This window comes from Narcine bancroftii, chromosome 2 (genome assembly GCF_036971445.1).
Source record: "Narcine bancroftii isolate sNarBan1 chromosome 2, sNarBan1.hap1, whole genome shotgun sequence".
NCBI classification, from domain to species: Eukaryota; Metazoa; Chordata; class Chondrichthyes; order Torpediniformes; family Narcinidae; genus Narcine; species Narcine bancroftii.
The window spans coordinates 89,428,983-89,451,198 of NC_091470.1; the positions used below are offsets into that span (position 1 = coordinate 89,428,983).

At 41.2% G+C, this 22,216-nt stretch overlaps 1 protein-coding gene and 1 pseudogene across 2 annotated transcripts in view; one reads left to right on the forward strand and one right to left on the reverse strand.

Moving 5' to 3' along the window:
• The window catches only part of psen1 (presenilin 1), an 86,273-nt gene that overhangs the window by 34,146 nt on the left and 29,911 nt on the right, over positions 1-22,216 (reverse strand). For both annotated transcript variants that reach the window (XM_069917428.1, XM_069917429.1), the window contains one exon: positions 17,041-17,273. In XM_069917428.1, the coding sequence (XP_069773529.1) occupies positions 17,041-17,273 (233 nt within the window). The remainder of the gene's footprint in view (positions 1-17,040; positions 17,274-22,216) is intronic.
• On the forward strand, positions 6,887-7,493 carry LOC138752404 (high mobility group protein B2 pseudogene; annotated as a pseudogene).

Genomic DNA, 22,216 nt, shown 5'->3' on the forward strand with positions numbered 1-22,216 from the left:
GAAATATCAATAAACGAATTACATAAGAAATTGAAGGTATATGGAGAAATATTGGGGTACAAGACCAACGCAAATAAAAGTGAAGTGATCCCAATGAGTAACGCGGATTATACAGACTGTGAGAAGGCTATTTAGCCTCCGCTGCCTATTCCAATATTCATAGATGGCCAGAAACTTACCTCCATTGAATTCACCCATCGTTACTGAATGAAGATCTACCGGGACCAATGCCTGAAGAGGGCACACAAAATCAGTGAACCGGTGCAGACTCGAAAGGCCAACATGGCCTGTTTCCGCTCCGTAAATGGTTATATGGTTATTTTATTTTCTGTTCTTATCAGTTCTGCCAATGGTTCTATTGCTAAAGCGAACAATGAGGGGGATAATGGACCCCTGTCTAGTTGACCTACTTAATTTAAATTGGTTCGATACATATCCATTTACTGTTACCTTCACCAATGGTCCATTATATAATGCTTTAATCCAATTAATATATTTTTCTGGTAGATAGAACCTCTGTAATACTTAAAAAAAAATTCCATTCTACTCTTTCAAAGGCTTTTTCTGCATCTAAAGCAAGAGCCTCTGTTGGTTTCTTATTTCCTTGAACTGCATGAATTAGATTAATAAGTTTACAGACATTATCCGCTATTCGTCTTTTCTTAATAAATCCAGTTTGATCTTGTTTTACTATTTTTGTTACACAATCGGCCAATCTGTATGCTAATAATTTCGCTATTATCTTATAATCTGAATTAAGTAGAGTTATTGGTCTATATGATGCTGGTGTTAGTGGATCCTTCGCCATCTTTGGTATTACTGTAATTATTGCTGTCTTACATGAATCTGGCAAGTTTTGTGTTTCTTCTATCTGGTTCATTACTTCCAGGAGGAGGAATTAATAACTCTTTAAATGTTTTATAGAATTCTATTGGGAATCCATCCTCTCCAGGCGTTTTATTGTTCGGCAGCTTTTTTAATATATCCTGTATTTCCTCTATTTCAAATGGTTTTATCAGTTTGTTTTGTTCCTCTTTCTTGCAATTTCGGCAGTTCAATTTTAGCTAAAAACTCTTCTATTTTACCATCTTTCCCCACATTCTCAGTTTGGTATAATTGTTCACAAAATTCCTTAAAGTTCTCATTAATCTCTATTGGATTATATGTAATTTGTTTGTCCTTTTTCCTTGATGCCAATACAATTCTTTTAGCTTGTTTTGTTTTAAGTTGCCAGGCTAATATTTTATGTGATTTTTTTTCTCCCAGTTCGTAATACTTTTGCTTTATTTTCATTATGTTCTTCTCCACCTTGTACGTTTGTAATGTTTCGTATTTTTTTTTGTCTGCCAATTCTCTCCTTTTCTTTATATCATTCCTTTTTACTAGTTCTTTTTCTGTACTTACTATCTCCTTTTCCAACTGCTCTATTTCCCGATTGTAGTCCTTTTTCATTTTAGTTACATAACTTATTATCTGTCCTCTAATGAAGGCTTTCATTGCGTCAAATTAAAACATATTTGAAATAAATACGGAATCAGAGAAAGACAAATTTATATTATGGGACGCAATGAAAGCCTTCATTAGAGGACGTTTTTACATCTTTATATATATTTTAATCGCCGTTCTTCATACTTATTATATCTTTGCATCTCTCCTGTCCTGCAAGCCTTCCGCCACTCTCCTGTCCTGCAAGCCTTCCGCCACTCTCCTGTCCTGCAAGCCTTCCGCCACTCTCCTGTCCTGCAAGCCTTCCGCCACTCTCCTGTCCTGCAAGCCTTCCGCCACTCTCCTGTCCTGCAAGCCTTCCGCCACTCTCCTGTCCTGCAAGCCTTCCGCCACTCTCCTGTCCAGCAAGCCTTCCGCCACTCTCCTGTCCTGCAAGCCTTCCGCCACTCTCCTGTCCTGCAAGCCCTCCGCCACTCTCCTGTCCTGCAAGCCCTCCGCCACTCTCCTGTCCTGCAAGCCCTCCGCCACTCTCCTGTCCTGCAAGCCTTCCGCCACTCTCCTGTCCTGCAAGCCTTCCGCCACTCTCCTGTCCTGCAAGCCTTCCGCCACTCTCCTGTCCTGCAAGCCTTCCGCCACTCTCCTGTCCTGCAAGCCTTCCGCCACTCTCCTGTCCTGCAAGCCTTCCGCCACTCTCCTGTCCTGCAAGCCTTCCGCCACTCTCCTGTCCTGCAAGCCTTCCGCCACTCTCCTGTCCTGCAAGCCTTCCGCCACTCTCCTGTCCTGCAAGCCTTCCGCCACTCTCCTGTCCTGCAAGCCTTCCGCCACTCTCCTGTCCTGCAAGCCTTCCGCCACTCTCCTGTCCTGCAAGCCTTCCGCCACTCTCCTGTCCTGCAAGCCTTCCGCCACTCTCCTGTCCTGCAAGCGTTCCGCCACTCTCCTGTCCTGCAAGCGTTCCGCCACTCTCCTGTCCTTCAAGCGCTCTGCCACTCTCCTGTCCTGCAAGTGTTCTGCCACTCTCCTGTCCTGCAAGCGTTCTGCAACTCTCATCCTGTAAGCATTCTGCAAATTCTTGTGCTTCCTCCGGATCTGAGAACAGTCTGTTTTGCTCCCCGGGGATAAATATTTTAAGTACAGCTGGATGTCTTAACATGAATTTATAACCTTTTTTCCATTGGATCAATTTTGCTGTATTAAACTCCTTCCTCTTCTTTAAGAGTTCAAAACCATGTCTGCGTAAAAAAATATTTTTTTGACCCTTGTATTCCAATAGTTTATTATCTTCTCTAATTTTATTTCTTGCCCACTCCAGTATATTTTGTCTTGTCGTAATTCAAAAATTTTACGAAAATGGATCTTGGTTTTTGATGTGTCTGTGATTTCGGAGCTAGTGTTCTGTGTGCCCTTTCTATTTCCATTCCTTCCTGCATTTCTGTCATTCCCAGGACCTTCGGGATCCATTCTTTTATAAATTCCTTCATATCTGTGCCTTCTTCATCTTTTTTAGGCCCACTGTTTCGCCTACTATAATTTTCAAACATAACAATTTTCTGAGATAACAACTTTCCTCCAATTTTCCTCTTAAGTTGTTTACTTCCATTTCTACAGCCGTTTCTCGTTCTTCCACATTTTTTTTACTCTTTTCCCTATTTCTGTCATGACTAGTTCTAATCTTTGCATTTTATCTTCTGTTCTTTTTATTTTTCTTTTAATTGCACTAAATTCTAATGACAACCATTCTTTTAATGCTCTAATTTGTTCTTCAAAAGAAGCTTTATCTACATTCTGTCCATCTATTTTACCTTCTATCTCTCTGTGAAGATCTTGGTCTTCTTCCTCTTCTTCTGTGTCTTTACTTGTGTTTGTGTCTTTTTCTTTTCTTCTTTGTATCTGTCTCTTCTGATTTTTCTGATGAGTAGCGTCTCACTTTGTTGGGTCCCTTCTTGCTTGGCATCTTGCTGTTGCTACTCTTCTTCTAAGCTGCTCATCTATCGAGCCTCCTGCTGCTGCTCCTCTTTCCGTTCACCCCGTCGACTTTCTTTCTCACCTGGTACTTCACTCCCTTTCCTGCCCCTTTTCTCATCTTCCAGCTGAGATCCCTGGTGTCAGGCATCCCTCAGCTGGTTGCGTGGTGGTTGCCCGCTCCTCGGCTGAGCCCCCCTCCTGTCGGTGTTTTCGTTTACCTTAGATTGCACATTGCGCACTATTGTTTGGCTCAGAGGGGCATTTTTGTAGTCCACTGGTTGGGGGATCGCGACACCGCAGGGCCGATACCAACCTTGGAGATCGGGCGCTCTTCTCCACCATGGCTCCCTGTACCTTCGTGCAGGTAAGGCAGTCTCCCTTCTTTTCCTGTGTCTTTTCTTCTTTTTTCCCCCATTGTTTTTACTTTTTCCTTCTTAGCTACCATTTTCTTTCTCTTCTCTGCATCTTTATCTTTTATTTCTTATATTTTGTATTTATTGAACTTGTCTTAACTTTTTTTCTTCTTTTCTGGAGAGGGCTGGATTTACCCTACTGGCCACTACTCCATCATGTGACTCCCCACCCCTACATCTAATGTATGAATCCCCTTCCTCCTGACGAGCTGCCTCTCCTATTTTGTACACCATGGTTCCCTTTTCCTACCATCTTTCCATCACCCAGTGGAACAAACCTATCCAGAAACCTACACAAGTGGTCCTCAAACATTCTCCACATCACTTCTGTGCTTTTTTCTGAAAACATCTGTTCCCGATTCATTCTCCCTGGTTCCTGCCTCATACCACCATAAATTAGCCCTTCCCTATTAAACACTTTATCATTTTGTTTGATTCTATCCTTGTCCAGGCTCTAAACATTGCCATAGCCGAAGTGTGGTAGTGGGGACAAGCTCCCACTGCTGCTCAAATGCTCTTCATGGCATGAGTCTCAACAGCCTTTGACAACCGTCCAATTCCTGGCCTTCACGTGTGGTACAGTTCTTATGGCCAGCGGAGCTGTTCTCACTGACAGAAGGGGTAAAGGCAGGCCACTAGCACCTTGAAACTAGTTGCTCTGGGCAGATGGGGCTCGTTAACTACGGATGGAAACTCATCCAGGAGAGGAAATCTCTGATTTCAAACTTTCACTGCCTTGTGGCTATAGCCGCTCACAGGAAAGGCTTTGGGAGTAAACCCCAAGGAAAAATCTGGAGTTGGGGAATCCCGAAGGTGGCCTACTGCTGTACCTAGCACCAGCACAGCATCTCCTGCGATGCTGCTGGCATCAAATTGCATTGACTATTGTTGTTCCTTTGGACCTGTCATTAGGATGGGGGAGGGGGTGGGGACCCACTGCATGGGCAACAGACAGATCTTCATATCAACTCTACCCTGGCTTGCGCCCTAGAGAAGCCACTCCAGCTTCTCTTGGCACAGTACCCATGGTCAACCACAACAGATGGAGGCCATTCACACAAAATGTTGGCCCATAACCACGTTAAGGCTCAGGGAATTGTGGTCACTGTCACTAAAATGTTCCCTTACTGAGAGGTCTGTCACCTGACCAGGTTCATTACCCAGTACTACATCCAGTATGGCCTCTCTTCTTGTTGTTTGGCTCACATAATGTGTCAGGAATCTTTTTTGGACACTCTGTTTCAACCCCTCCGTTTCGACCCCCTGCAGTCAGGTGCCAGTCAACATTAGGAAGTTGAAGTCTCCTACAACATCAACCCTGTAACTTCTGCATCATTTCAAAATCTGTTCCTCGGTATCCCGAGGACCATTTGGGGGACTACAGGTTATTTCCAATACAGTGATTGCTTCCTTCCTGTTTCTGACTTCCATCCACATCGACTCAGTAGACGTTCCCTCTGTGGCATCCTCCCTTCCTGCAGCTGTGATACTATCCCTGGTACTCCCCCCCCACCCCTTTACCCCAAATCCAAAACCTGCATCAGCCAATCATTGCGTCAGCCAAGTCCCTTTAACAGCCACCACATTGTAATTCCATGAACTGATTGATGTTCTAAGTTCATCTCCCTTATTCCTAATATTCCTTTCAATGAAATGGGCACATTTCAAACCCTTAACTGACTATATGAATACTTCCTCCCTTGTCCTGTCCTTCCTCACAAACCCACAACACATTGCCTCATCCTTTCCACCTTCTATTTTATTTTCTGCCCTCACATTCTGGTTCCCACTCCCCTGTCAAACTAGTTTAAACCCTCCCCAACACCACTAGCAAAACCTGCCCACCAGCATATTGGTCCTTCTCCAATTCAAGTGCAGCCCTTCCCCAGAAATTCCACAAATCTGAACGCCTGCCCTCTGCACCAACTCTTCAGCCACTCAATCACCTGCCACAACTTCTTACCCTCACCGGCATGTGGCACAGACAGCAACCCTGAGATCACCACCTTTAAGATCCTGTTTTTCAGCTTCTTTCATAACTCGCTATATTCCTTCTGCAGGACCTCATCCCTACTCCTATCTGTGTCATTGCTACCCATGACAACTTGCTGCTCACCCTCCCGCTTGAGAATGCTATGAACTTGATCAGAGACGTCCTTGAGCCTAGCACCTGGGAGGCAACTTCCCAATTGGAAGTCTCGATCTTGCTCACAGAACCTCAAATCCCCAATCTCCTCTCTTCCCTTCTTAGCTGAAAGGCCAGACTCTGTGCCAGAGACATGTCCACTAACACTGGTTTCCAGTAGATCGACCCCCCCCCCCCACCCCCCACAACAGTATCCAAAAAGGTATACTTATTGTTGAGGGGAATGGCCACAAGGATGCTCAGCTCTGTCTGCCTATTCCCCTTCTATCCCACCTCCTGAATTTTGGGGGTGACCGTCTCCCTGTAGCTTCTATTGGGAGAGAGGGTTCTCTTAATCCCAAATGATCCAGAGTTCATCCAGATCTTGGTCTGTAAAGGGGTGCACCTCTTGCAGGTAGCCATCAGGGACAATGGTGCTGTGCCAGAATTCCCACATCCTGCATTCGGAGCATTCCACTACCCAAGTTGCCATTCCACTCCCTGCTCTATTACTGTCCAGAGACCTTACCTGCCCTTACCTTTCATATGTTCTCAGCCTCTGCTCACCAAAGCTTCTTGAGCAAAAGCCTCTAAATCCCCAGTCACACATTGGCTGCTCCACTTGAGCTTCCCTTCTTTTTATTGGCCAATGTAAAGATTTAAAGTGAGCTATCCAAAAATATTTGAATTAATTGACACAAATCTCCACAATGTAATGCAAGACTTGAAAATTGACCAAAAACAAACGTAATTTAGCCAGTCCCACTGCACTCCAAGATTCCTTTCTCACTCTCCCTGCCAACAAATGTTCTCTCCTGCTTTCATCAGCACACTGGATTCAAGAAATCCTCCAGGATATCATCCTGCACGAGTGAGTGGGACAAATGATGGTATCAGGGTAGTCCTTTGATGCCTTGTGTAAGTCTGATACAAACCAATCATGGTTAGAAAAGATCCTAATAAGCCTCAGGGCCAAATGTCCTCATATGCATACTTTGTGCAAACTTGTTGAGAGGAGAACAGGAAGAAACATTCAGATGCCACTGTCAACTTTGCAGAGTTTTCAAAAAATGCTCTGAAAGGTAGAAGACCATGTCCAACAAAGAGAAGTCAAAATTTGAAGAACTGGCTAAGAATGACAAAGTCCGTTAGGATTGGGAGATGAAGAACTATGTCCCTCAAAAAGGGGACAAGAAAAAGGAGGATCCAAATGAGACCCAAGAGACCATCAGCATTTTTCATTTTCTGCTCTGACAAACATCCAAAGATCAAGAGTGAATCACCTGGAATGTCCATTGGTGATTTTGCAAAGAAGCTGGGAGAGAGGTAGTCCAAGGTGCAGCTCAAGGATAAGCAGCTGTATTAGCAAAAGGTATCTAAACTAAAGGAGAAGTGTGAAAACAAAGTTGCAGCATATCGTGCCAAATGCAAGAATGAAACTAGTAAGAGACCTGCTCCCAAGCCAGCTCAGGCTGCAAAGAAAAAAGAAGGAAGAGGAGGAGGAAGACGAAGATAATGATGAGGAGGAGGAAGAGAATGATGATTAAATTGTAATAGATGTAAAAAAAATTTGTTTTGTCAAAGCTTTTTTTTTAAAAATTTATTGAAGATTTTATAACATGAATAACATATAGGATTACATTAAAAAAAATTAAGACTAAAATAATAAAATTACAATACAGTATCAGTAATCTAAATAAACTACATCCTCCCCAATAATTATTACACATTAATAACCCAACTCAAATTAGTCCAACCCCCCCTTTCCCCCCAAAATAAAGAGTGAAGAATTAATAAAGTTAATATATGTGAGAAAAAAAACCCACTTACAAAAAAAAACATAACCGATTAAAATACTAACAAAAAGAAAAGTAATTAATACTAAGATATCAGACATATAAAACATATTTAAATCAAACTTAAATGCATATATTTAACAAACGGAGTTAAGATGAAACATATATTTAACTCAAATGTAATATAAAAAATTAGTAAAGTTAGTAACATTATCTATCAAAAATTCTTAAACAATAATCAATTCTTAAAAAAAATTGTAGCATGAAAAAAAAATTTTCTCTATAGAGATAAACCTTCACCAAATATCAACTAACTTCACATCTATCATCATATTAGTCACATAAACCACCATCTTAAAACAAAATTCAAACCTCATTAAGCATTGTACAATTCAATTTTAGTACTCTTCCACCATTTTTCCCTTTTACTCTTGAATAGTTATCCAATAAAAGCTCTAATACCACATTTAAATATTCCCAATCATTACGTTAAAATTCAGATATCCAAATAATAAAAACACATCTACAACAAAATCTATATCTTCAACAAATGGAGCATAAACCACAAAATTCAAGCCTCATTAAGAATTGTACAATTCAATTTATAACTTTCACCATTATTCCCTTCGTTCTATAACTAAAATAGCAAAATAACATACACCAGAATTACCACTCCTTTCACCTTAAAGTTAAAGAAAAAATATAAAAAACTTATCCATCCCATTCACATTTAAATTTCAAATATTCCTTATCTACTGAATAAACTTTACAAAAAAAACCACATCAATTTTTAGTTTTTTAAACAATCAAATACTTTCTTATGCTTTTTTTTATATTTAAACAAAAAAAAACCCCTTCACTCTTTAATCTAATAATACAAAAAAAAGGAAAAAAAACGGGTAGGAGGTTAAAAATTCCCCCTCCCGTCTAAACCGTGCAATGCGGTAACTCCCCAAAAAAAATGGGTGTGAGATAACTCACACGTAGCAGATGACTGTCAGGAAATAGTGCCTATCCAGTTCTCTCCCCCAACTCTCACTTCATCTTAAACTAACATCATCATTATTTAATATCCCTTTTTTTTTTAAAAAAAAAACATTAGAAAAAAAAAGGACAACTCTTCTTTTAATCAGTTCCAACTGCCGAGTCACTATTACAACCATTCCTTCTTGGAGCATGGCTCTTTTCTTCCATCTCTTGTCTCCTTAGAGATCGCGGCGGACTATGTCTCTGTTGAAACTGAGTAATTGGCAGCTCTTGAGCAAATGCTATAGCTTCCTTTGGAGAATCAAAGAACTTTGGTTGGCAACCATCTTGGAAAACCTTCAAAACAGCTGGATATCTAAAGGTTGCCTTGTAACCTTTCTTCCACAACAACTCTTTAGCAGGATTGAATTCCCGTCGTTGGAACATAACTTCTTGACTCAAATCCGCATAGAAGAAAACTCGATTATTTTGAATCATCAAGGGTGATTTTCTCTGTTGTGCATTTCTAATAGCCACTCGTAAAATTATTTCTCTGTTGTAATAATTCAAGCAACGAACTAAAACAGGTCTTGGACTTTGACCTGAAATAGGTCTTCTACGCAAGGCTCTGTGAGCACGTTCCAGTATTATACCTTCCGGGAAATGTTCTTGACCGAGCACCTGCGGAATCCATTCAGTAAAAATTTTCTTGGGTCTGGTCCCTCCATACCTTCCGGCAAACCAATAATCTTTATATTGTTCCGTCTGGATTGGTTTTCCAAATAATCAATCTTTTTCACCAAATTTTTATTTTGAGTTTGTAAGTCTTCGACCATTTTGGTCACATCAAAAACTTGATCCCGTATTTCGTCTATATCTTCTTCACACGAATTAAATTTATCTCTCACTTCAAGCTTAAAAGCTCCAAACTCAGCCATCTGTTGAGAATGTATTTTCACCAGAGTATTAAACCTAGTACCAAGTTCAGTCATAATCTTGGATAATCCCTGCATTGTGTAAGATAATTTAGATTCAAGATTCACAAAAATCTTTTCAACTGGAAGATATTTTGGCTCAACAAATTCCTGCTTCTTCTGCATAACCAAAGGATCTTCTGTTCCTTCCTTCATTCTGGTTGCCTTCCTTGTAGTATGACTGCGTGTGGAAACCCCAGCCACAGCCTCTCCAGCAATGACTGGAGGACGCTGGCCGGGGTTTTCCCTAGTTCGTAATGTATTAAATTCTCCCAGTACATCAAGTTGTATAGGTTTTTCTATCTCAAGAGATGCAGTTTGCAGCGCCACCTCTACAGTTACCGATGTAACATAGAGCTCTACATCTGAGCACTGTACCTCTCTCCTGGGATCCATTTCACGCTGGGTCCCGGTGTCTTTCCTGTAGGTAGGCTCCAAAACTTGAACTTTTGGAAAATGTAATTTTTTGATGATCTGTTGTCGTTTTTTTTTGCTCTTTTCCACCAATTGTATCATCATAAGTTAAATTAACAGCACTGAAATTATCTAAACTTTTAAAGAATTTTAACAAGCATTTCTAGACAAAACAATAAGATAGAGTCAGGAGAGGACTGGAAGGCACGTCTGATCCTTACGCCATCTTGCCACGCCCCCCCCCCCCGTTTTGTCAAAGCTTGATCTATTTTTCTTTGCGAGGACGGCAAATGTGAACTCATTTGTAATTTGGATCAATGGCTGAGGTGTAAAGAAACTGTACAAAACTGTGTATAGTTAGTGTTGTATTTTTACATTGTGTAGCCAGACCCTGTACTGCTTTAATTGCAAGTAGCTGATTTAAAAAATAAAGGCACTGCCTTTCAAAAAGAGAGGGACTCCAGTCATGGAGTGTTATTGCCTATTTAATGTTTTGTGTGAAATTTTCAATGGCAAATGTAGTAAGATTTTTTTTGTCAAATGCAGTTAATACCAATTGTTTACAAATTTTTTTGTCGATCTTCTGTCACAACATGTGATTGCTAACTTTTCAAGGTTAATAAAACTGAAACATTAAGTTGAAAAAAAAACGAAAATGAATGTATCAGTGGCCGTTTCATAATCGCCTCAATCTATTGCATAGAATATTCCAACAGTGATAATTTCCAGACCTACTTTAGCTCTTACTCATTTTTCATTGTATTATATTATTCAACTGATTGATACATGATAATTTCCTTCTTCTAACACTGATCTACAAATTTCATAAATTTACATGAAACATTTTCAGTCAAGCAAAATGTGGGGAAAGTAGGCATTTAAACATTCACATTTAAACATTATTAGTGCTTTTCCCTCAAGATTTTCTTTCAAAAATATAAATAGACTCTAACTGCTAAAGTCTAATGTGTCCCTCTCAGCTTTTGAATTGACCAAATTTTTTTTCTGCCAATTTGCCAGAGTGAAAAGTACATGAAAGTTATTTTGTCTGGTGGCCACTTCCAGAAAGGGTAAACGAGACCATTCAGAAGTGATGGTGACACAACAGGCTGCAGCGGCTGCACTCAAGACCCAAACTGTCAACTCTTCTCCACTCCCGTCCTCAAATGTTGTTCCACTGCTAAGTTCCTTCAGCAGTTTGATTGTTTTTTTTGCATTCAGAAGCAATGATTAGAAGCTCCTTTCCCAAATAAAGAGAGGTATAAATAAGAACACCACCTCCCCTAAAAATAATATTGAGGTACGGAGAATGGGGGAGTTGACCAGGTTTCAAAAATAAGTTTTAAATATTTTTATTGGGAAAGGGAACAAGCTGTTGAATAAAGATAACCATATAACCATTTACGGAGCGGAAACAGGATATGTTGGCCTTTCGAGTCCGCACCGGTTCACTGATTTTGTGTGCCCTCTTCAGGCACTGGTCCCGGTAGATCTTCATTCAATAACGACGGGCAAATTCAATGCAGGTAAGTTTCTGGCCATCTATGAATATTGGAACAGGCTGCAGAGGCTAAATAGCCTTCTCACAGTCAGAAGAACCCATTTTGGAAAAAATAGCCAGAAATTAATTTCCTTTGAAATTAAAGAGATACACAGATGAATTTCTACATACATAGTATTACTTTGTACTTAAAGCACAGTAGCTTGTGAAGTGGCCAAAGAGGTCCTCACCAAGTTACCTTAGCTGCTTGTGGTGACATGTTCTGGGCTCTCAATACTGACCAGTTGCAGGAGGTTTCCTTAATTTCCAGCAATCATGGAGAAGTGAGAGGGTCTCAAGTCAGGATTCCATTGTACTCTTAAAATAGATGCTGCCTGCCCTACCAAGTCCCTCCACTTTCCCATTGTTCCTTTCAATGGTTGAGCCCTTGATAAACAGGGGCATGTTCGGAGATCCCCAGAACTGGGAGTACAGGTGGATAAGTTTGTGAAGTACAAGAGATGCTCCCTTCATTAGTACCAGCTGAAAATGCAAGAGTTGTAATGTTTGTTTGGCCACACCTGGAAGTACAGTACGCAGTATTGGTGACCACATCATAGGAAGAATAAGATTTAACAAGATGCTGCCTGTGATGGAGCATTATGTAACAGGAGTAAATTGGGTTTGTTTTCCCTGCAGAGGAGAAGTTAAGGGATAACTTGATGGAACTATATGAAGTGAGGAAACTAAAAGGGATTGATGATAAAAATGGTTTTTCCCCTTGGTGGCATTGTCATAGATAACATGGCATACATTGATGGTGGGAATTCAAAGGTTGAGAGGGGATTGGAGGAGGAATTTTTCAGAGGGTGTTCGGAGTCTGGAATACAGTCTGAAGGGGTGGTGGAGGCAGAACTCACATATTTTTTAAGAAACATTTTAATAAGTACTTAAATCACCAAAGCACAAATGGCCTCAAACCTAAAGAGGGTAACTGGTATTGGTGTAGCCTCATGAAGATGGGAGCTGAGGCTGCCTGTGCTCACATTTCAATGGGTACGACTCATCAACTTCTGCCAAAAGGCACCTGCTCTCCAAAACTCCCACCCACTTCATGGGTATTTGACCACCAGATCTCCCTCATCCATTTTCAGTATTCGAAAGGGACCGTATCCTGCACAACTCCTTGTTCCACTCTTCAATTGCCACCAACCAACACATGTCTCACAGCACTTTCCCTTGCAACCATAAGAGAAGTGACACATTCCTTTTTCCCCTTCATAGTAAAGACCCAAGTGCAAAGCCAGTGCTCAAAACCTGTTTTTCCCTACTCTGGAGAAACTAAACCATGTTGATTAACATGTTTACTCAGTGCACAAGCCTCACCTTCATCTTCCAACTCTGTTCCTTTAATTCTCTGCCTCGCTCCCATTCTGCCCTTATTGCTTGTCCCTACATCATTCCTGAAAGGGTCCATGAGATTAACAAACAGCACATCATCATGTTACAGCCCTTGGGTCTTCAAACTAGCATTTAACCATTTCAGTGGCAAGTGGACCAAGCAAAGGCAGAATATATATGGAACACAAAATTGTACATGACATTCACTTAATTTAAATCTCTTCTGCTTGCACATGATCTATATGCCTCTATTTCTTTTATATTGTGTTCACCTAGAAGCCTCCTAACACTACTATCAGATCTTCTTCCATGATTATAGCTGGTAGCCTGTTGCAAGCATCCATTATTGTCTGTGTTTAAAAATAACTTGCCCTGCATATCTTCCTTAAATGTCCCTTTCCATCACATTCTCTGGTATTTGACACTTCTACCCTGTGATAAAGATTCATAATTTTATAAACTTCCATCGGGTCACATTTCAGTCTCTGATGCTCCTGAGAAAAAAAAAAGAAGCAGGTCTAACCTCTCCTTTTTACTCATACCCTCTAGTCCAGGCAACATCCTTGTAAATCTCTTGTTTCCTTTCCAAGCCCTACACATCCTTCTTGAAACAGGACATCCAGATCTGCATGCAGAAGTGCAGCCAAACCAAAGTTTTCTATAATTGCAGCATAACTTTTCATATACAGCATTGGTTCTCAACATTTTTCTTTCACTCACACACCCCTTTAAGCATTCCCTATGCCATAGGTTAGTAAGGGATTGCTTACGGTGGGATGTGGGTGGAAAGAAAAAGTTTGAATCATCCCTCATTGACTTGTTTCTTAAATACAAAGGAAATGGGCCAATGACAATTTTTCTCAAGCCAACTATTTCAGTAACAATTGGGTCTAGAGCACCTTAAGCAATCCTCCTGCTCATCCCCCTCAACACTCTGCTCAACAGGCATTCTTTTCCCGCCCTCCCCCTTTCCCATTCTTTTTTGCTCCCTCTTTTCCCTCCCCTTAAGCAATCCCTTTGTGAGCACCGATGGCATAGGGAATACTTAAAGTGATACATGAGTGGAAAGAAAAAGGTTGGGAACTACTGATTTACAGGCAATCCCCCAACCAATGAAGTGATGTATCCCATATACCTCCTTTACCATCCTATGTACTTGCATGGCAATTTTCAGGGAGCCAAAGACTTGAACCCCCAATCTCTCTTTTAAGACCATAATTGATAGGAGAGATTTAGGCCATTTGGTCTATTGATTTACTATCCTTTTCAACCCCATTCTCCTGCCTTCTCCCTGTAAACCTTGATTGCCTTGCTTACCAAAACGCAATCTACCTCCATCACATATACCCAATTACTTTGATTGATTACAAATTTAAAACTGTAAAGCACAGGGACAAATAAAGGAAAAAATGTCTTTGCCCCAATCATTATGGAGGGCACTGTATATTCCAACATGGTCATAAAATGCAATCGCAACATATTGCCTCTCCTCTTGTACATGAATCTTCTTTCAGTAAAGGTCAACATACTATTTGCATTCATGTGCAAATGTATATGCACTTTATCTTGCAGTGATCTACGTGCAGGGACACACAAGTGCTTCTAAACACCAATGTTTGGCAGCTGGAACATGAGGGATCTGTGCTTTGAAAAGGTCTGATGAAGTGCCCCATTTGAGATTATTAAACAAAATTGAATTGTGTGGCATTTGATGAGACGTGTAGATTATAATCTTTCTAAGAAAGTTCTACCTCTTTTTTTCCCTCCTAAGTCAATGAATACAGTTTTCCATATTACATTCCACCTGCCATCTGTTTGCCTGCTGACTTACCCTGCATTTCGCTTCCTGAAGTCTTTCTGAATCCTCTTCATTGTCACCTCGATTTGTATCACCAGCAAAACTGGATATATGACACTTGATCACCTCATTTAAATCATTGATATAATTTGTTAAAAGCAAGCCCTGATGCTCTGCCTCACCAGAGATCACAGCTTTGCAATCTGAAAATTCCTTTTTGCTGCCGCCTGCCCATTAACCAACCATCAATCTACGCATCTCACCAAATCCAATTTTGTTTAATAACCTTTATTGTGGCACTTTACCAGACCAATCCCTCATGTTCCAGATGGCAAATAGATTTAAGAATTCAGGTCAACCACACCCAGTCCGGCTAACATTTTCCAATTGCCCTGTTAAATCTACCATTTCCTTTTCTGATGCCAGGCTAATTCTCAAGTTTTCCCTTGCGTCCTTTCTCGATAATTGGATATAAATGCTCATTATCTCATGCATTTAATTTCTTCAAATTTTGCCTGGTCCCTTATTCATTTGTCATCTTCCTTAGTGTCAATGAACTCCATACATGCCATTTTCTTCAGTTCCATTTTATTGAAAGGAATTTTTTGATTGATTCTTGCCTCGGTTATTCTGTGTTCCTCATGGACTGTAACTGATCACAATTCTGAGTATCCCTTGTACTTGTTTATCTATAAATTTTCCTGGTTTCTTTCACCTAAATATAAACTTGCTCATTTCCCATTAATTAACTTGGATCTACTTAATTGTTGCTTTATAACCTTGTGGTTCTGTTTCAGGCTCTCCATTATGCAGTACTGTAGAAGTCCAAAAATCCGGATGCCAGAAATCGAGATCACCTGAGAATCCAGACTTTTTGAAAACTCTCAAACTTTTTAAATTTAGTGGGCTTTACTATGTGGGCGTGTGTGCCAAGCGCCACAGATGCGACAACAAGTGACCATGCTTGTTTATTTTTCTTTAAAACTGCTCGTTTTGATAAATGAAGCATGCTGTATTTGCTAATGAATAAACTAACAAAATTTACCTGTTCATCTCTTCTTTATTCCTCCTTTAATTTGAACTTTAAAGGTACTGCCTGAGAATCTGGAAAATCTCAACCGATCCAATCCCCGAGCAGTCTGGATTTTAGGACTTCTACTGTACAAGTTTGCCATCTCCTGGAATAAAGCTACATCTTGTGTTAAGTCCAACAAAATGACTAAAAAAATCTAAAGGGAGATTATAGGAAGATATTGAGTTAGTTATGTTATTTTTCATTTAATAGATTCTCTTGTGAACTGATTAAAATGAAAAATATTGTGGTACCAGAAATGCACATTAGAAACATTCTGGTGCTCAGAAGAGCTCAAGGTGAGAAAAACAAAGTTAACTTTTAATAGAACATTACAACAAAGTACAGACTCTCTGGCCCATGATATGGTGCTGACCTATGTAAACCACAACAGTCTAATCCTTCCCTATCTCACACTCACAACCCTCTGTTTTTCATACATCCATGTGCCTATCTAAGAGACTTTTGAATGTCCCTATTGTACCAGCTTCCATCCTCACCCCCAGCAATGCATTCCAGGCACCCACCACTGTGTATATATAAAAAACATACCGTGACTTCTCCACTAAACTTTCTTCCACTCAACTTAAACCGATGTTCCTTGGTACTTGCTATTGACATCACAGGAAAAAGGTGCTAGCTGTCCACCCTATTTCCTCCTTTCATTATCTTATACATGTCTATTAGGACACCTCTCAGCCTTCATCACTCCCAAGAGAAAAGCCCTAGCTCAGTCACACTTTCAGGTCCATGTGTTTCAAAGCTGCTGGGTAAGAATCTTGGTTGGGGGTTGGGAGCTCAGATGGGCGGGTGGCCGAGGCAAGGATCCTTGGTCGGGAAGTAAGGAGCTTGGGTGGGTGGGCGGTCTGGGTGTTGGGAGCTCGATGCCCCTGCAGTCAAGGTGAGGATCAATGGTCATGGCTTCGGGAGCTCAGGTAGGTGGGCGGACAGGTGTTTGGATCTCAGATGGGCCTGCAGTCGAGGAGAGGATCTCTGGCAGGCAGGCAGACAAGGCGAGGATCCTTGCTTGGTTGGGCCTTCTGGAATAAGGCGGATCAATTTTTACATGGAACAAACGAAAACACACAATTTTTGAACCAAAAAAGGTCGACTATTACACGGTATTGATGATTAAATGAGTATATACAGTAAATGGAATAGCACCAGATAGTCAAAAGCAAATAAATACTTACAACTGGCCATCCTTCCGTGTATAAAAAGTGACCGATTTGATTGTGGCCACCACCACCACCATGCACAAAGTAACAGGAACAAAGAGCATGATGACATGTTTGGCTCCATATTTAAGAGACAGCTCCTCTTCATCCCCAATCTCCTCCTGAGTCTGCCTTATGTCATTCCGTGACTGACCATTACTCTCTGGACAACGCTCATCTTCATCTAGACTCCTGCGGGCAAGATTAGACTGGGAAGATTCGGGAAGAGAGAAAACATGAAAATAAACAGTTACTTGCCAGCTGATACCAAATATGGTTTTCCAAATACGTTTCATGGACAGGACAGATGGTGCTGGGGGCAGTGGGATGTGGGCCAGTGCAGAAGGGTACACGAAGAGAGACAACAAAGAGGGAACTGCAATAGTTTGGGAGGGTTTTGGAGAAGGAAGTGGACAAGGGGAGGGAAAAGAGGGAGCAAAAAAGAATGGGAAAGGGGGAGGGCGGGAAAAGAATGCCTGTTGAGCAGAGTGTTGAGGGGGATGAGCAGGAGGAAAGGGTGAGGGGTGGGGAATAAAATGAACCTACATCACATTCCCTTGGATCAAGAGGACCAGGAACAAAGCTCACTGCAGGCAATCCCTGCTCCAATATCATCTTAGGTGTCACGTGTATGCCCACCTGTCAAAGGGAGGACTGGTGGGGTGGGGGAGGGAGTGGGGGTGTTATCACCCTGAGTAAGCTTCTCGAGCATTGACAGGTAAAATAGATGGGGGAGAGCCAGTGGATGTGGTGTACCTGGACTTCCAAAAGGCCTTCAATAAGGTCCCACATAAACGACTGGTTTCCAAAATCAAGGCTCATGGGATTGGGGGCAAAGTATTGATGTGGATTGAGAACTGGCTGGCAGGTAGAAGACAGAGTTGGGATAAATGGCTCGTTTTCTGAGTGGCAGGCGGTGACCAGTGGGGTACCACAGGGATCTGTACTGGGACCCCAGCTGTTCACAATTTACATTAATGATCTGGATGAGGGGATTGGATGTAATATCTCCAAATTTGCAGATGACACTAAGCTAGGAGGGGTTCTGTGCACGGAAGAGGGGGTCAGGAAGCTCCAGTGTGATTTGGATAAATTGAGGGACTGGGCAGATCCATGGCAAATGCACTACAATGTGGATAAATGTGAAGTTATCCACTTTGGTAATACAAACCGGAGGGCAGATTACTATTTGAATGGCAATAGATTAAGAGATGGGGAAGTGCAGAGAGACCTAGGGGTACTTGTACATCAGTCTCTGAAGGCGAGCATACAGGTACAGCAGGCGGTTAAAAAGGCAAATGGTATGTTGGCCTTCATATCAAGAGGGTTTGAGTATAGGAACAAGGATACCTTACTGCAGCTGTACAGGGCCTTGGTGAGACCCCACCTGGAGTATTGTGTGCAGTTTTGGTCACTTTATCTAAGAAAGGATGTTCTTGCAATGGAGGGAGTGCAGAGGCGATTCACCAGGCTGATACCTGGAATGGCAGGAATGACTTATGAGGAAAGATTGCGCAAATTGGGATTGTACTCCCTGGAGTTTAGAAGATTGAGAGGGGATCTCATAGAGACATATAAAATTCCGGCAGGACTGGACAGAATGGATGCAGATGGGATGTTTCCAATGATGGGAAAATCCAGAACCCGGGGCCATGGTTTGAGGATAATAGGCAAACCATTTAGGACCGAGATGAGGAGGAATTTCTTGACCCAGAGGGTGATGAATCTGTGGAATTCATTGCCACAGAGGGCAGTAGAGGCAGGTTCATTAAATATATTTAAGAGGGAATTAGATATATTTCTTCAGTATAAGGGTATTAAAGGTTACGGAGAGAAGGCGGGGACGGGGTACTGAACTTTAAGATCAGTCATGATCTCGTTGAATGGCGGAGCAGGCTCGAAGGGTCGAATGACCTACTCCTGCTCCTATCTTCTATGTTTCTATGATCTTGTATCATTTACCAAGATAGATGTTACTGGACCAATTCATATATTTCTCTGACAGACGGCCACAAGGATGCAAAAAACAAACATTGCAAATACTAGTTTTGAGAGCTAAATTGTAAACACATTGGAAACCACTTGGTAGGCTGGGTCAAAATTAATGCCCATGGTATCCCAATTAGAATAGAACAAGATAGATTGGCAAAAGCAGGATTGGAAGAACAGGTTGCAGGTATTTCTGTGGCTGGAGCTCTATGATCCGGTTCTTGGTCCCTTCTTTCCAGCAGTGTACATCAATAATTTGGACCAAAATGTAGAAATGAGTAAGTGGTATGCAAATGTTACAAAAACCGTAGAGAATTCTGGACACACTACCACAGAGTATAACTGTGCTGAAGTGGGTGTATGGGAGATTTACAAAAATGGAACCATAGAACACAGTAACACAGAAACAGGCCCTTTGGCCCATCTGTCCATGCTGAATTATTTATTTCACCTTGTCCCATCGACCTGCACCCGTGTCATTACCCTCCATACCCCTTCCAATCTTTTCTTCAATGTCAAAATCGAGCTCGCATTTACCACTTCAGTTGGCAGCTTGCTCCATACTCTCACCACTCTCTGTGTGAAGAAGTTCCCTCTAATGCTTCCCTTAAACATTAATTTTTCACTCTTAACTCGTGTCCTCTGGTTCTTGTCTCACCCAACCTCAGTGGAAAAAAGCCTGTTGCATTTACTCTGCCTATACTCCTCAATCTTGTATATCTTATCAAATCTCCCCTCATTTTCCAATGCTCCAGGGAATAATGTCCTAACCTGTTTAACCTTTCCCTGTAACTCAGTTCCTGAAGTCCGGGCAACATCCTAGTAAATCTTCTCTGCACACTTTCCATCTTATTGATATCTTTCCTGTAGTTAGGTGATGAAAACTGCATACAATACTCCAGATTCGGCCTCACCAATGTCTTTTTCAACTTCAACACAAAATCTTAACTCCTGCACTCTGTGCTTTGATTTATGAAGGCCAAGTGATTTACTAGGATGTTGCAAGGACTTCAGGAATTAAATTACACGGAAAGGTTAAACACGTTAGGACTTTAACCCTGGAGTGTTGGAGAATGAGGGGACATTTGATAGAGTTATACAAGAGTAAATGCAATGGGCTTTTTCCATTGATACAAGAACTAGAAAACACAAATGAAGAGTGAAAGATGAATGTTTGAGGGGAGTATAAAGCTTTCTTTACAACCCTGTTTTGCCACTTTCAAGGAATTATGTACCTGTATTCACAGATTCCTCTGTTTTACCACATCGTCAGAGCCCTACTGTTCACCATGCACATCCTACCTTGATGTGTCCTCCAAAAGTGCAACACCTCACACTTGTCTGCATTCAATTTGAGCTGCCATTTTACAGTTAAACAGGGAAGATCTGCAGATGCTGGGAATATGGTGCAGTACACAAAACATTGGTTACACTGTACTTCCTACAGATGCCGCATGATCTGCTGAGTTTCCCCAGCACTTTTTTGGAATATTTTATTTTCAAAATGTTAAACCACAATTACATTAATCAATATTGAATTATATAGAAAAACAATACATGTGGTATATATGACCCTAATTCCCCCATCCCATGCTACCCCTAACACCTAAGAAAGAAAGGAGATTATCAAAAATACATACACAACTACCATGGAGCTGAAAGTCACCACCAGGATGAGTTATTGAGTTTTAAATCTTCAGACCAACCTCTGCACTTTTGTTAATTGGTATTTTACAGCCCATTTTTCCAGGTGATCCAGATCCCGCTTGAGAGCCTTCTTCACGTCCACTACACCTCCAATCTTGGTGTTGACTGCAAATTTGCTTATCCGCTTTACCTTATTATTATCTTATCATTCATATAGATGACAAACAATAATGGACCCAGCACCCATCACTGAGGTTTATCACTAGTAACAGGTCCCAAGTCTGAGAAGCAATCATCTACTACAGTTCTCTAGCTTCTCCAACACCAAGCCAACTTCTAATTCAATTCACTTCCTCATCCTGGATGGCAAGCAACTGTATCTTCTTGACCAACTTCCCAGGTGGAACCTTGTCAAAACCTCACAAAAGTCCATGTGGACTATATCAGTGTCTTTCTTTCATTACTCTTTAAAAAAAAAATTAGACATACAACACAGTAACAGGCCATTTTGGCCCATGAGCCCATTCCGCTCAATTAACATACAGCCCTCAATTCGTTTTGAAGGGTGGGAGGAAACAGGAACCCCCAGGGAAAACCCATGCAGACGGCGCAGGATTCCAACCCAAGTCCCGATCGCTAACTGCTACGCTAACCGTGCCTCCTTGAAAACTCTATAATGATGTTAGCAAGAATGAAAAATTCTAGCCAAGTAAAATTTGGAAAGGCTGGGGTTGTTTACTCTGGAACTTAGGAAGCCAAGGCATGTTGTGACAGGAGTGTGTAAAATGTTGAAAGGCTGAGGGTAACTAGTGGAGGATCAAAAAAAAAAAACAAAAACAGGTATATATATTTGAACTAACTGGTGGAATGATTAGAGGGAATATATTTTTGCACAGTGCATAATGGAAGTTTGGAACTCTCAGACTCAAGAGCAAGAGAGCCAGAAACCTTCACCACATTTCAATGTGGTATATTATTGAAGAGTTGTGACCTGTAGGAGTGTGGACTTATTGCTGGAAGATGGGATGCAGCTAGATTGCTCTTTGATCAAACCTATCTCTCATGTGTTTTCCATGAATATAATTTAGAATTTGGAGTCAGAGTTGCTCAGTTATACAATACCTCTTACCTTGTTTTTGCAAGAATGAAGTCATTCAAAAGTAAAAAATTGTATAACTTTACTCCTTATGATCATAAATCGAGCCAAGATCAAACTACATATTTGAGTCTGAGAGTTCCAAACTTCCATTTTTTGCTCTGACAAGCAATGTAATTCCACTTCAACAGAATTTTGCATTTGATAAACTACTGGCAAAAACACAGCTCAGAAGAAGTTGTTAAATGTTCCTAACAAAAGTTTTACAAAATATCAAATGCTTGATACTAACATACAGGAGGCAGGCCGTTGGTGACTTGAGATGAGGAATGCACACAGGCCGTGGGCTGCTGGTGACTTGTGATCAAAGAACTTAAACCAGGCTGCGGACTGCTGGAGACTGGGTCCAGACTGGCTGAA